This window comes from Schistocerca gregaria, chromosome 2 (assembly GCF_023897955.1).
Source record: "Schistocerca gregaria isolate iqSchGreg1 chromosome 2, iqSchGreg1.2, whole genome shotgun sequence".
NCBI classification, from domain to species: Eukaryota; Metazoa; Arthropoda; class Insecta; order Orthoptera; family Acrididae; genus Schistocerca; species Schistocerca gregaria.
This window is the reverse complement of record NC_064921.1, coordinates 607,173,028-607,189,771: the sequence shown is the minus strand read 5'-3', so window position 1 is coordinate 607,189,771 and position 16,744 is coordinate 607,173,028. Positions and strand designations below refer to the sequence as shown.

At 44.4% G+C, this 16,744-nt stretch overlaps 2 protein-coding genes across 6 annotated transcripts in view; both read left to right on the top strand.

Annotated features, from left to right (window-relative positions):
- Window positions 1-16,744, top strand: part of LOC126334563 (extracellular sulfatase SULF-1 homolog) — a 1,305,433-nt gene that overhangs the window by 337,506 nt on the left and 951,183 nt on the right. The window lies entirely within an intron of this gene.
- Window positions 1-16,744, top strand: part of LOC126335893 (uncharacterized) — a 137,516-nt gene that overhangs the window by 83,250 nt on the left and 37,522 nt on the right. The window contains exon 5 of the mRNA XM_049999364.1: window positions 2,501-2,807. Within this exon, the coding sequence (XP_049855321.1) occupies window positions 2,501-2,807 (307 nt within the window). The remainder of the gene's footprint in view (window positions 1-2,500; window positions 2,808-16,744) is intronic.

Sequence of the window (16,744 nt, the reverse complement as noted above, 5' to 3'; positions counted from 1 at the left end):
CCCATCATCCACGCATTGCTTCCCGTGGAAGTGCATCCTTCATTGGGCCAAACAAAAGGTGTTAGATCCACGCCGTAGAGAGGATGAGGAAGAAAACTCCAATGAATTTTTGTGAGCCGTTGTCGGGTACGCAGACTGGCTTGAGGCCTTGTGTTGTCATGGAGAAGAAGAAGTTAGTTTGCATTTTTGTGGCGACGACCACGCTAACGTCGTTTCTCTAATTCCTGAGGGTAACACTTCAGAGTTTATCGTTGCACCATAAGGTTGGACGTCAAACAGAATAACCCCTTCTGAGCCACAGAAGACCGTCTCCGTGACGTTACTGGCTAAAGTTTCGACTTGTATTTCTCCTCACATGGCACTCTGTGGCTTTCTCTTTTTTCGTACGATGAAGAAAGTAGTAGGTTTTCAGAATGACGACAACGTGATATTCAGCGCTAAACGTTCCTGAACAGCCAAAATGCAGATTTCTGCACCCGACGCCTCCGACAAGATATCCATCGTTATGAATGTTCGGTAATAGCTAGTGAGAATGAAAAGAAAAAGAATAAGTTCTGCAAAACATTTCAGCTAATAAAAGCGATTACTCTGTCTACAATTTTGAAAAGAAGGAAGTATACTTGGGAATGGCCCGAAGACACGGGGAGGTCGCAAATGGATTACATCGTGGTCAAACAGCGATTCCAAAATTAGATATTACATCGTAAGGTGCGCCCAGGAGCAGATACAGACTTAAATCGCAATTTACTGGTAGTAATGATGAACATGAGGTAAGGGGCGAATTGTGACGCCCTGAAAATAAAGTTGGCGTGGCTGCACGGGCTGCTCGGCCAGCCGGGGCCCGGCAGCAAACTCGTGGTGCCGAACGTTAGCCGGACGAGAGGGGTAGCCTCAGCGCGTGGTCCAGCCGCGTGGCTGGGAATTTCATCGTGGGGCGGCCAAGTGGCCGAGCGGTTCTAGGCACTACAGTCTGGAACCGCGCGACCGTTACGGTCGCAGGTTCGAATCGTGCCTCGGGTACGGATGTGTGTGATGTTCTTAGGTTGGTTAGGTTTAAGTAGTTCTAAGTTCTAGGGGACTGATGACCTCAGAAGTTAAGTCCCATAGTCCTCAGAGCCATTTTTTTTCTTTTTTTTGACTGGTGGTCACATTTTCCTCAAAGTATGGTGTCCGATCATTTCTTGCTTCCTGAAACGACCGTATCTAAGACAAACAGCGGAACATTGAATTCTGTGGCTGATGTCGGCGGGGACAGGTCTCCTGATGCAACCTTGCTGCCCGCCGCCCGTTGCCATTTGTCTTTCCGTAAGTAAATGCCACGTTTGCAAGCTCTGGATTTGAAAACGGAACCATTGTTCACAACGCTCTATCACATCCACTACAAGGTCGGTCAGCAAAAGAAGTGTAATGGACATAAGATTACCAATTACAATGGCAAGAGAGGGCGCTAGGGCATGACATATGAAGAACATTACCACCCTCTAGGAGGAAACCATGCCTACCGTAACTCTGGCTGCATGGTACAGCGAGTATTGGACCGCAGTCTCTGTAACAAAGTATGGTCTCTAGCGTGGAAAATATGCATTTTTTGTTCCTTATCCTCTCATCGATCAATCCCTTGAGTTTGTTCACGGTGGAAGAAAATCAATCCGTGTACGAGCACAATGCGCTACGTGGCTCCTCACCACTTTGGAGCAAGACTTTTGTTACACAGAACAGCTCACCGACGGGACCGTCTTTTTTTTATAGCTACATTCCACTGCCTGCCTCTCGCAAATCCACCGCACTCTGCGTTTAGCACACACCAGAGACTTACGAGAAAAAGCTAGCCATCGCCAGGTTACAAAGAAAAGGGGATCATGCTCTTTAAAATAGTCCGCCCAGTCTGTGTAATTATTATTCCTGACACTGTGAAATGCTTTCTAAAGATATAGTTTAATATTAAAATTAAAATAAAATGAGGCCAATAAAGATATGCGTCCAGGATTGCTGCCTTACAATGAGAGTCAATCTGGATGGCATAGGGGATCTCGTATCAAAGTGTAGTTTAGATTGCTTTGGAAGCTCTTCGATCAAATAAATAGATAATAATCCTTCAGAATTTCTAAAACAGTTGGGAGAAGTGGCAGACAAACGTTATTCAATCTATGAAAGTGCGGGTGTACCATCATTCTTCGAGCAAACCGTTAACCATACAACGCAAGTACGAGCGAGAAATATCGCACAGGCAGCTTATCAGAGCACGGATCCAAGCTACTGACGAGAATAGTGTACAAGAGAGCGAAAAAGAAAATTGAGAATCTGTCAGATGGCAATCAGTTTGACTTTAGGACTCATAAAGGCAGAAAATTAACAGTAGTGGCGTTGCGCTTGACAATGAAAGTGAGACAGCGAAAATTAATCGTTTTCGACCTAGAAAAAGCGTTGGACAATAGATGTTTCTGAGAGCCTATTAGAAAGTGTTAACACCCCCTCCCATCATAAGCTTCGGTCATTATAGAGTAGGCAAAGTAGTTGAGGGAGAGCGCCCTGCACAGCGGCTGGCGGACCACCCAGGTGGCGGGGACGTGCGGCCGGTCCAGACGGCGCGTCGGCAGAGGCAGAGGCAGGGCCCGGGCCCGGGACCTGGACCGGTCGGCCGGCCCGCGCTGCGCTCGTGCTGTGCTGAGCAGCATCGGGGCCTTGAGGCGCGCGGCCCGGCGCGGCCCCCTCTGCATTTGCGTACAAATGTCGCGTCGCGCCACCACTGCGCCTCGCCTCTTACCGGCGATCTGCGCCTCCTTCAGCGTGAGCCGGCCGCCGCGCCGGTACCGCTTTCCACGCCACGGTGCCTTACGGCACGGGTGTCACTAAAATAGGTTTCTCAGGACGTTGTTGATCATTCTTCTGGGTTATATGGCCGTGGTCCATGGAATTATTCGATTCCTAACGTTTCGTCGAATACTACTTTGGACATCTTCAGAGGTATGGGTGCTCAAACAAAGAAATTAATAGAGTTTTAAGACCTAATTACAGCAGGACAAAGGACAAGGATGGTACACAGCAATGGAAGAACAAGGTGTCTTTACCTTTCAATAGTAAGGTTACAGATCGAATGGGCAAAATTTTGCTGTAACATGAAGTGAAACCGGTATTCAAACCTACCAGAAAAATAGGACAAGTACTTCGTTCTGATAAAGATTGAAGGCCACCATTATCATCTAGCGGTGAGTATAAAATTCCGTGTACTTGTGGCAAGGTCTATATTGGTACTACGAAAAGAAGTGTGAATACGAGGGTAAAGGAGCATAAAAGTCTTTGCCGACTGGGAAAAATAGATAAATCGGCCGTTGTGGAACGTGCACTTCAGTCAGGTGACCGTGTTGTTCAGTTTTCTGAAACTACAGTTTTAAGTGCTACCACGAACTATTATCCACGACTGTATAGGGATGCTATTGAAATTTACAAACATGAAGATAACATTAATAGAAAAGAACAGGCCTTGAAATTAAGCGAGATATGGACAGTGGCGTTACAGAATCAATAAGTGATTTTAATCTATGACGGACTATTATCGATAGTAACATTTTATCTTTGACTACTTTTCTCTCTGCTACTATGTGCAAGCTAGACCACACCCACACCCACTTTCCTCGGTATTTAGGCCGCTCTCCGACGCCCGACTCGTCAGTCGGCAGGACCCACCAGGACCAGCCATGCCTCTGAAGATGTCCAACGGCCGGCCGGGGTGGTCTAGCGGTTCTAGGCGCGTAGTCCGGAACCGCGCTACTTCTACGGTCGCAAGTTCGAATCCTGCCTAGGGCAAGGATGTGTGTGATGTCCTTAGGTTAGTTAGGTTTAAGTAGTTCTAGGGGACTGATGACCAGAGTAGTTAAGTCCCATAGCGCTCAGAGCCATTTGAACCATTTGATGTCCAACGTAGTATTGGACGAAGCGTTAGGAATCGAAGAATTCCATGGACCACGGCCATATAACCCGGAAGCATTATCAACAACAGTACCATCCGGTCGTGAAAGCCTTCATTGTATGATTTCTCAGAACGGTCTCACTGTCCTACAGCATTGCCACTTAGTGATAATTTCAAATGCTAGTGCAAAAATTTCGGAAAACCATCTCTATTCTTGATCCAGAATGTGATGGAGTAGGCCTAATTTCCAAAAGAAAGTTCTTCCCATGTCGTACGAAAAAACTAAATAAAACCTAACTTTACTATAAATTTCGAATAAAAATCTTTTCTTTGTTCAACCTGTGGAAAAAAAACAGAGCCACTGACATATTTGGACCAATACAATAATGCATCAACATTACTCGTGTTTATACGTTTTTAAGACCCAAAGAAACTGATACATCTGCCTGATATCATGTGGGGCCCTCGCGAGCACGCAGAACTGCGGCAACAATACGTGACGCGGACTCTATTAATGTCTGAAGTAGTGCTGGAGGGAACTGACACCACGAATCCCGCAGGGCTGTCCATCAACCCGTAAGACAAAGGCGGGGGGGGGGGGGGGGGGATCTCTTTTGAGTACCACGTTGCAGGGCAACCCAGATATGCTCAGTAACGTTCACGTCTGGGGATTTTGGTAGCCAGCGTAAGAGTTGCAACTCATAAGAGTATTCCTGGAGCCACTCTGTAGTAATTCTGGACGTGTGGGGTGTCGCATTGTCCTTCGGAATTGCCCAAGTCCCTCGAAATGCACAATGGACATGAATGGATGCAGGTAATCAGACAAGATGCTTACATATGTGTTACCTGACAGAGTCGTATCTAGACGAATCAGGGGTCCCACATAACTCCAACTGCACACACCCGACGCGATGACAGAGCCTCCACCAGCTTGAACAGTCCCTTGCTGACATGCAGGGTCAATGGACTCACGAAGTCTCTCCATACCTTCGATTTACTTTTCGTTCAGCACCCAAGTCTCTGCGTCACAAGCGCTGACGATTTAACAATCGTTTTATAGCTACTGAGTCACATATATCTGAGCCAAGGAGGAACGAGCTTGTAGGCGTTACTGAAGAACCAACCTTGGTGGCCGCCTCTGTTGGTCTCGACTGACCAACTATTTCCTCACGCTGTGACAGGGTTAATCAAAATCGGTGGTCGGAAAAGAGACTACAGACATATCCTACAGTTTGTACGGAAAGCACAAACGGCAGAACTTTTGTGACATGTAGAATAATTTCATCGTTGAAAGAAATGGACGCAGAATTCTATGAACTGTGTGCAAGTGAACACAACTAACTGACCTTATGAACTTAAAGAACACATTTTATCCCATATCGGTTTCGTTTCTCTTGTGGCAGGCGAGGTTCAAGATTTCTTGAGTACATAGGTTTTGATGAAATTTGTCTCGATATACGGACACAGTCGAAAATCGAAAAAATCACGCGTAACTAAGGCACCGCAAATAGGTATTAGTAGGGCTACGACTTTCATGATACAGCATGTGTTTCTTGGTGAGACTTAGACGTTGTTGTTAAGAAAAAACTAAATTAAATATTGTAATTTGTTAAGTCATATTTATGCATATATGGCCATTTCTCTCTCACAGAATATGTTGTATTAAGTACATGGTCATAATCATTATATTTGCAGTCTTTCAAGAAGCAAAGAACTTTCTTTGTGCAATTTGTCTCTTCCGTCTAACATTTCTCAGAACTGCGCATCTCATTTCGTTTAATGGAAAATGGCGAATATCTATCTTCTTCCCCTATTTCCTTTGAATTCACAATATGTATTTTACACTTGCATAACAGTGCGTTTGTGTAGCCCATTGTTAATCTATGAGCAGGTAGTTGCGTATGACATTCTGGGTCGTGAGCTATTTTTCAAAGTATATCTTAAAGAGTAATAGCTTCGGCTGAAGAAACTGCGCCTGCCTAATGCCATGATTATATGTCCGACAGTACAGACACCACAAATTTTATAATATATATGCGCGCTGAAGGAGCTGATAGCTTCAGTGTCGCCCAATATATCCGAACTCTTACGGAAATCAGGTAAAGCTGCGAGCAGTGCGGATAAAGGACGGTGGGCGCTACATGTGTAGTGTGCGACAAGTTGAGACTTTGGGTTGGAGTGTAGCGTGTCCAGATAACCAAAGCCGTTAAGGCGACCGCTCGCACAAATCGGGGAATCCGGATTCGAGTCCCGGTCAGACACAAATTTTTACTTGTCGCCAGTGAATTCAATTCAATGTGCAATTACGGATGAGATTTTATTTTGTAAGGTGGCTATAATTTCGCCCCTTACAAGCACTCGCCTACATACTTTACCGTGATCTACGAACCCAATTAGGTATCATATGAGAGGTTGTACATCGTATATATGAATATGTAAAGGAGACTGACATTGCCACTTACGTCTTCTAAATAACTGTTAACGCTTATTGCGTGAAAGGTGACGAAGTGTCTTTATTAACAGAGCGGCGTAATGAATGATTGGCTGTACTAGTAGAGGTCGGAACGCCAGTGGAGATGAAACGGCAGGCAGAACTCAAGCTCTGGGTGGAAATCCCGCACAGGTGTTGGTCCTGCTTAAAAACAGGAAGGAGCTAACCGTACGTCGTGGCACCTGAGCTCTGGAGCCCAATAGGGTGGCGACCGGCCGCTGTTGTAGCAGGACCGGAACGATAACTGTGAACTCTGTAAATCTTGGACGCAGGTGAGAGGAACGAAGAAGCGGCACCTCGGAAACCAAGCAGGCTGGGTTATTTCCAAGGATTTTTACTCAGAAGCGTACCATTGTACGAGTATATGTTTTTCCTCGCAATCTTTCCGCGCTGGACTACAAACGACTAAAATATGATTTGTCGGCGTTCGGAAGAACCTGTAGAGAGGGAATACGCAGCGTTCAGTGACTGAGAGCACTTCTTCTGCCTATACTTACGTTGAGACGTTATCTGAATTCCCTTCTTGTGGCTGGGAGTTCGCGTTTCTCGTCTGTAGAACACAGAGAGGAGAAAACACTATTAGACTACAGTAGTCATCGGACCGCCTTCAGCCGTCCTACTATTTGGAAGAGTTCATTTTGTGGCTGGAGTTCTTACATCGTCGTAGACGTGTACGAGAACCATCACTCCGACATACCGCCACTGTATATACGGTGATATTGCTAATTGCTTTGACTTATTAGGGGCAATAAGGCTAAACAGCTGTGTTCACGTTGCACTCCATTGTAGATCATCTTTAAAAGTAGTCTCTTCTTTTGTTTGGTACATAAATGGTGTCAGTCATTTCGCGTTATTTGTATTAGATCGCGCAGTCATAGTAAAAGGGCAGAGTTGTTCAATGGATCAGTAATTTTAGTTCGGAAACATAAACATTTGTAATAAAGATTGTTTTTAATATACAATAAATGTATAAGCAGCAATAACGTTTATCATTGAGTATAATTGGTTCCCTTAATCATGCATTTCTGTTTAGTTTGGAATTTATATGTTAAAGAGCATTAAGAGATCCTAAAATCTGCTTCAGGGGTTAGTCAGACAGGCCCAAATCTTCACTTTACCGTTTATTATGGTCCTTTGCGCACAGTCATTTAACAGCCGCCTACAGTAGCCGCTTGGAATTTTCCTTAAAATCACAACACAGAATTTGTTCAGGGTTATCAGTGGAATATTCCACACACTATTGGTTATTCATACTGCTTAGATCGTCCTGTAGGCTTCTGAAATTAAGAAGTAAGAAGTTTGTCTCCATTTCCTGCTGTATCATTTCTCTATAAGATTTATCGGCGGAAATATTCAGTCTCCAACTGAGCGCCCAAGTTTAAATCCATTTTGTTCGTTGAAGATGGCTTAAAGTTGTAATTCTGAGTGGTCTCAAGGATTTATAGTCCGCCATCCCGTTTAATTTTGGGTACGGTCGAAAGATAGATTGCCGTGGGAAATGTCACTTGCCTCTCTGTCGATAAATGTTACGTTTGAAAAATAGGTTCATAATTGTGGTCTGTACAGTCGTTGAGATGTGTGTGAATACAGGAAAAGTCTTCATTTGACAACTTAATAAAAGGCTACTTCTAGTAGTGTCGTTGTGCTTCCACTAAAATCAGAGATTTCTTTCCAAGCACAGGCGACCGAGACGTTCCGCGTCCCCACGTGACGCTAATAGCAGGGCGCGTCGCAGCGGCCGGCGTGAGTGGTGTCCGGGCGCTTTCGCACTCACTAACATGATAATTTAGTATAACGCAGATTAACCCTGCCCTCTGCTGCTGAGATGAAAACGAAACCTGAAATACTGGTTATCATCTTTCTCTGAACTTACATCTTCAGATTCAGAAAAAGTACACTGTGTGGTATACAGGGTGTTACAAAAAGGTACGGCCAAACTTTCAGGAAACATTCCTCACATACAAACAAAGAAAAGATGTTATGTGGACATGTGTCCGGAAACGCTTAATTTCCATGTTAGAGCTCATTTTAGTTTCGTCAGTATGTACTGTACTTCCTAGATTCACCGCCAGTTGTCCCAATTGATGGAAGGTAATGTTGACTTCGTTGCTTGGGTTGACATGCGACTCATTGCTCTACAGTACTAGCATCAAGCACATCAGTACGGAGCATCAACAGGTTAGTGTTCATCAAGAACGTGGTTTTGCAGTCATTGCAATGTTTACAAATGCGGATCCCCATTTGATGTATGGATTAGCACGGGGCAATAGCCGTGGCGCGGTACGTTTGTATCTAGACAGATTTCCAGAACGAAGGTGTCCCGACAAGAAGACATTCGAAGCAATTGATCGAGGGAGCACGGAACACTCCAGCCTATGACTCGCGACTGGGGAAGACCTAGAACGACGAGGACACCTGCAATGGACGAGGCAATTCTTCGTGCAGTTGACGATAACCCTAATGTCAGCGCCAGAGAAGTTGCTGCTGTACAAGGTAACGTTGACCACGTCACTGTATGGAGAGTACTACGGGAGAACCAGTTGTTTGCGTACCATGTACAGCTGGAACAATTTTGTTGAGAATATACTGAAAATCAGCAATACTGATCAATGCAAAAGAAGCAAAACTTAAACGTTACCAGTATGGAATTTCCCATACTCTCATGCATTAATATTTTCAAATACATGGTCAGATAGAATAAAGTATGTCTTTACACAATATTACACAATTTTCTGATGGACACAGTAGCTGTATGCCTATAATTTCCCTACAAATCTATTTTCTAAAATTAAAACACAACATAGTCAGTTTTTCACTGGATCATAATATCTCTACAGAAAAAAATTCTTCCACATTATTCACAATAGTAACAACACACTGTGCTGTGTTGTTGGCTTTTCCTGAGAGCACTTTATTTAAAGTGGTTCCAGAACAGATTGCCACATTCTACAGAAAGAACAGCCTGTCTGCCAATTTGTCAGACGGCTCCTTTCTGATATTCTGTCCTACAAGATGGGCAGGCAAGCTTGTGTGCATATTGACAAGGGGCTGGTACTCGTACAGTGCCAGGCCAGTTATAATATAGGTGGCACATCTTGTAGGCCCTATCAGCAGCTGATTGGCCTCCACGGGTACACTTCTGCGAATGGTTCGTCCAACAATGTGTCAATCCTCATTTCAGTGCAAATGTTCTCTTTACGGATGAGGCACCATTCCAACATGATCAAATTGTAAATTTTCACAATCAACATGTGTGGGCTGACGAGAATCCGCACGCAATTTTGCAATCACGTCATCAACACAGATTTTCTGTCAACGTTTGGGCAGACATTGTAGGTGATGTCTTGATAGGGCCCAATGTTCTTCCACCTTCGCTCAATAGAGCACGTTATCATGATTTTATACGGGATACTCTACCTGTGCTGCTAGAACTTGTGGTTCATGCACGATGGAGCTCCTGCACATTTCAGTCGAAGTGTTCGTACGCTTCTCAACAACAGATTCGGTGACCGATGGATTGGTAGAGGCGGACCAATTCCATGGACTGCACGCTCTCCTGACCTCAACCCTCTTGACTTTCATTTATGGGGGCATTTGAAATCTCTTGTCTACGCAAACACGGTACCAAATGTAGAGACTCTTCGTGCTAGCATTGTGGACGGCTGTGATACAATACGCCATTGCCGGCCGTGGTGGCCGTGCTGTTCTGGCGCTGCAGTCCGCAACCGCGGGACTGCTACGGTCGCAGGTTCGAATCCCGCCTCGGGCATGGGTGTGTGTGACGTCCTTAGGTTAGTTAAGTTTAAGTAGTTCTAAGTTCTAGGGGACTTATGACTTAAGATGTTGAGTCCCATAGTGCTCAGAGCCATTTGAACTTTTTTTAACCTGGGAGGTTCAACATTTGAGTAACAAAATTTACTCGCTTTGAATAAAAACACGGGTACTATGAAGTATACTAGACTTGTGAAGTTTGTGAGAGACTGCACTAGATGATAGTGCTAATCTTCCATTACGCCATTATCCAGGGCTGCATCAGCGATTCCATGCGACAAAGGGTGGATGCATGTATCCTCGCTAACGGAGGACATTTTGAACATTTCCTGTAACAAGGTGTTTGAAGTCATGTTGGTACGTTCTGTTGCTGTGTGTTTCCATTCCATGATTAATGTGATTTGAAGAGAAGTAATAAAATGAGCTCTAACATGGAAAGTAAGCGTTTCCGGACACATGTCCAAATAACATATTTTCTTTCTTTGTGTGTGAGGAATGTTTTCTGAAAGTTTGGCCGTACCTTTTTGTAACACCCTGTATAGTAGCAGAAAAGCCTATGGATATGGCTGCCTTCAAATCATGCTCATCAAAACATGTTCTGCAGAGATTTTCTTAGGAGCATTCAGTGAGGTATTTTGGCGATGAGGAGACGATAGCCGGTCTACTACGTACATGTCTTATTTCCGTCCCAAAGCGATCAGTCGCCTTGTTTATGTAATACATGTTCCGTTTATTTGCTCTACGTTACGGTACCTACACGAAAACCACTGGAATGCTCAGTTCTGTACAGTTGTATTTTTAGACTTCATGCACATCTCTCTTTCTCATCCAGTCGCAAACATCATAAACGTAAGCGTATTATGCTTACTCTTGTTCCAACAATAAAACTGTCTGAGTTACTGTAAGATACCACAAACGTTGCCTGCGAAATAGAAATAGACTAGAGAAAGTCTTCCGTGTGTGCAGTGGATGAATGGGTATAATTACTCACTAGTAATTTAATATTGGTCAGCTGCAAATAAATTAGGATGTGAAGCGTCATCTGCGGAGGTGTGATGAAATGCAACCGATCCAGGCCAGTTTTAAATAAATTAGCTGTAATTTAGTTTACAAGTCCAGGTTATCTTGTTCATACAGAAAAAGATTGTATAGGAATTGTAGGATGTTTCGAGACTGCTCATTGAAAACCCGTCTAACGAGTGATTCTAAAGTAGGTTTTCAGTACGACTCATGAGTTTTTGTTCGATCGCGTGACAATTCAGATATTTCTGAAGTTGTCTGATAATATGTCTGCAGCTAAAATTTACTCTCTCTCTCTCTCTCTCTCTCTCTCTCTCTCTCTCTCTCTCTCTCTCTCTCTCTCTCTCTCTCTCTCTCGTGTGTGTGTGTGTGTGTGTGTGTGTGTGTGTGTGTGTGTGTGTGTGTGTGTGTGTGGTGTATGTATATGTGTGTGAGTGTGTGTGTGTGTGTGTGTGTGTGTGTGTGTGTGTGTGTGTGTGTGTATATGTATGTGTGGAAGGGGAGTGGTGCAGGTGAGGGAGGAGACGAGGAGACGGGGGGGGGGGGGGGGGAAGGGGGCCGAGCAGGTTACATGTGTAGCAGGACCTCATTTCCCCTCGCTCATTTTGACTATAATGATTGTCGCTACTCATCTTTGGAAACCAGACTTCCTGATTTTGCTATCATCACTGAGTGAAATTCATCTCAAGTAAACTGACCTCGTTCTTGAGTTTTCTTCCAACATATGTTCTGTGAGTTTTAACGGTAAGCCATTACGTTCCGGATAATGTGCGTTTCCTGTAGCGTGTCACATTAGGGGTTGTTGAAAATGTCTGTAATGATCTAGCGCAAAAAAATAAATAAATAAAATAAAAAATGAAATAAAATAAAGTAGAATTACAGTGACGTATTTTGAAACTCCCAATTTCGCTCCCGTCACTCCGCTGTCAAAGATGAAACACGTTGCCTGCTTGAGAAGGTGGGACGAAGATAAGAATGTAAAGAATACAGTCTTAATCAGTTATCACTTCCCAGCAGGAAGTCAACGCAGTGACGTTAACTGAAATTAGCCGAGCAGTGCTTGTTAATTTCTGTTGTAATTTTTCGTCCCTCCAGACTGCCGCTGGAGAGAAACGCTAAGCTACAGACGTGGCCCAACGTAATTCTGAAAAATCGAGTGCATACGCTAATCCGTCAGTCATGTTATGGTGTATGCTTCACTGACTGTTTGACTTCGTTTCTGAGAGACTTAAGGTCCATTGGTGCACAATGAATAATTTGATAATTTGTTAATCACTATTTGGACCATGCCAATGGCTCATGGGCTCCATGTCAGCACTTTCGCGTTTCTTCCACGAATAGCTGCAAAGAACGCTGATAGTTATAACAAATTAATATAAAAGGTCATGTTTGGGTTGCTAAGCAAATAAAACTGAAAGGTATTAATTTAAATATACGTAAATGTGTTAGCGGTTTTTAAGAGCTAACAAGATACATGTATACATGGAGAAAGATGAAGAATAAAACACAATGCGAAACTGCAAGGAATCTCCTTGCTGGCTGCAGAAAAAAAAATGTGAAGGTTGTGCCTTCCTTTATTATCGCAGAGAGTCTTACCAGTTCTTACACATTCTATATTTTATAAACATAAAAAAAGAAAAATGTCTAGGGAGTCTCGCGTCTCTTGGGTACGTAGCGTGGCAACACAGTCGTCGAACGCTGTACACACGGGAAAAGTTTATATGTAACGCCGTTACATTTGTATCGGACGAGACGAACAAGGAAGCAAAAATCTCATTAAAAGGTATGCCTGAGATGGTTGCAGCAACTACTAGTTCAAATGTGTGTGAATTCCTAAGGAACCGAACTGCTGACGTCATCGGTCCCTAGACTTACACACTACTTAAGCTATCTTATGCTAAGAACAACACACACACCCATGCCCGAAGGAGGACTCGAACCTTCGGCCGGAGTGGCCCCGCAATCCGAGACATGGCGCCTCTAACCACGCGGACACTCCGCCCGGCGAACCACTAATTTTTCTAATCGTACAATAAAGTGAATAAAGGACAATGGGGATAACTTAGCTACAGGTACATCCCAATAGATGGAAGAACACGGTTTTTTCATTATTATTTTACATTGTCAGATTTGTGGTACAAGCGATATTGTGCACTACGTTACATATTTTATCCCTTTTTTGTTTTAAAAGATTTCTTTCTAGCACCAGGTGGTCGGCCTTGTTTTTGCTTTGGTTGAACTTCTATATTTGTTGAGTTACTGGTCGTAGTGACACAGCCTGTTAGTAAGGCCGGCCGGGGTGGCCGAACGGTTCTAGGCGCTACAGTCTGGAACAGCTCGACCGCTACGGTCGCAGGTTCGAATCCTGCCTCGGGCATGGATATGTGTGATGTTCTTAGGTTGCTTAGCTTTAAGTAGTTCTAAGTTCTAGGGGACTGATGACCTCAGAAGTTAAGTCCCATAGTGCTCCGAGCCATTTGAACCACTTTTGAACCTATTAGTAAGATTGTTCTGTACTCGCTACTAGTAACTGAAAAGTTATGTGAGGTATGCATTTGTGCATAGGCATCAGCTGTCGGATTGTTGCTCTCCTACCACATGGTGGCCGTGCGCAACGGCGAGCATACCACTGCTGTTATTTCCTTGTCTACGCAGTTTTCGGTCAAGTTATTTCGCGTGCACTGTACATAGTACTCTCCACCATGCACTGTGTAATGCTTACCAGACTATACGTTGGTGTACAAGAGGCGTTCAATAAGTAATGTAAAACATATTTTTATTCTTAGAACAGGTTGGTTTTATTCAGGACTCCAATACTCTTTTGGTTGCAAAAACCCTGTTTTATAACACAATCCCCATCCAATGCGACGGCGTTACGCTACTTACTGAGGGGGCCAGTGTGCCTGGCTGATACCACACGGTTGGTCGATGTCAGAGCCGACGTCTTGCTGCAGCAGTAACCTCCCCATCATCCAGGTACTGCTCCCTGAGAAGTGTATTCTTCATTGGCCCGAAAAATGGTGTTTCGTTGCTCTTTAGGGTCCTCTGTTAGGCGGCGAGGAACCAATCATGGGTGCCGCAACTGGTGGTAGTCGAGTTGACCAACGAGGTATTTGATTACAGTCCGTCGATCACCTCAAATGAGAGTGTCCGCACGTTTCAACATAGCAGGAGCCACAGCTGAGTGCGGACAGACGCATCGCCCAACGGCTCGCCGTGCTTTGGTTCACTGCCAAGTTTCTGTAGACATTCAGCCAGCGCCTATGAATATCTGCTACGCACTGGTTTTCCGCCAAAAGAAACTCCATGACGGCCCTCTTCTAGAAACGTAGCTCCATTACAGACTGGATTTTCAAGGCTACGTATAGCGCCACCACCTACCTGAACATGAAACTATAAGGGCGGGAATATTCGACGATGTCTCACAAAAAAATTCGAATTTTTTCCAACCGAAATTGGGTGAGGAAAAAAAATTATTGCATAACTTATTGAACGGCCGCCGTTGTAGCAACGAAAAAGTGCGTAGCAAGGTCGAGAATATCGCAATAACCTATAAGTAATGAAGCCACCGTAGTGCTGTGCCCGCCTTTTTTTTCGTGAACGGATCGGCCGCCGCCTCAGCACTACACGATGAGCTGCGAAGGAAAAGTTGTGGTTCCCCTGGGCTGTCTACGCGACCGTGTCCTCGCACCTCGCTGTCGGCGCGCGTTAGCCGCCACTCGGCTACCCCCTCTATCTGGCGCCACATCTACTCCTTTGTCCCTCGCTGGCAGACGACATTCGCTATACACGGGACATTCCTCAAGAGCGGCGCGGGCCTGCCGGGCCAATCCATAACTCCCGCTTCAGGCCCGGTCTCATCTAACCGCGACAACAAGTGCACGCGTCCGTGAAGTAATCGCCCTTACAGTTCCGTCAGAATCGCATCCACTTCACGTCGGTCCTTGTAGATTGTCGCTAAAGACATCGCATTGTTCCCTAAGCCGTTTCTCTTCCCCCAGCCACCTGAACGGATACGAAAATACCCGCCCTTCTTCTGTGAATATCGTTTGGGATTTTGCGACTTCAAAAATCCTGGTCTTACGCAGCCTTATTAGATTCAGTGCCTTCGTCAGAAATTTTGTGCTAGTGACGAAACGAAAAATAGGGCACTGAAAAACATTTCACTTGTTTGTTAAAAACAGCGGAACACAATGTAGTGAATTCGTGATGGAACAATTGTCAAATTGGTTCAAATGGCTCTGAGCACTATGAGACTTAACTTCTGAAGTCATCAGTCCCCTAGAACTTAGAACTACTTAAACCTAACCAACCTAAGGACATCATACACATCCGTGCCCGAGGAAGGAGTCGAACCTGCGACCGTAGCAGGCGCGCAGTTACGGACTGTAGCGCCTAGAACCGCTCGGTCACTCCGGCTGGCGAACAATTGTAAATTGTGGAACTTAGAAGGGAGAAATGAAGAGGAAGAGACACATGGGACGAGCGAGAGGCTGATACTCTCATATACACAACGAAAAAAGGAATATTACCATTCTATTACTCCTACATCACGAAAATCGTGTGATATATTAATTTACAGGACTGTAATCTTCATAATGATAAATTCAGAATAGTTTCACAAAGCTGATTGTATAACATTTGCTCATTTCGAGTCTCCAAGCTCCCACTGTTTAACGGTATGTAAAATAATTACTCTACTTTGCAGTGACGGAGCTCACCCCTTTGCTGTTCTAGACGTGCTGGACAATACGTTTGTTGAAATTAGTATTTTCTGCAACGAATATAACTTTCGCGACACAATATTTCCTTAGTGTCTCTCCTATCAGATTCGATCTTAAACTAGGGGGATCATATTTCTCGCATTTTCATGCTAAAAAAATTTTAATTGTATGGAAGCTAGTCATATATCCTCTCACCTGTTACAAAGATATAAAAAATGGTGGACTTTCTGAGACGATGGCGGGCATATCTACTCCGACTTGCAGTATGTGAATGCTGGTTCTATGAGTAGTGTTGGGAAAGCCGATCCATAGCACGTGGCATAAATATCGAATGTAGACATCGTCATAGAAGAGCTTCCATCTACACACTATTTTATTCCAAAATCGTATTGCCTCAATTTAGGTAGGAAGTCGAGAGTAACTTGCAGCACTGGAGCGAAATACTATCATTCCAACGTTCATTCAGAGATAGGAACAATTCTTGCAAACATTTTCGTAATTTATTTTCACGCGTTCTGTCACCTGTGGAAACACAACCTGTTGAATAAGCGACATCGTTGTTAGAGGACAACGCAAAGGTGCTGAGCCGGCCGGTGTGGCCGAGCGGTTCTACGCGCTTCAGTCTGAAACCGTGCGACCGCTGCGGTCGCAGGTTCGAATCCTGCTTCGGGCATGGATATGTGTGGTGCTCTTCGGTTAGTTAGGTTTAAGTAGTTCTAAGTTCTAGGGGACTGATGACCTCAGATGTTCAGTCCCATAGTGCTCAGAGCCATATGAACCAAAGGTGCTGATTGACGAACCTTTAATCCACCGACAAACTTTCGGAGCATT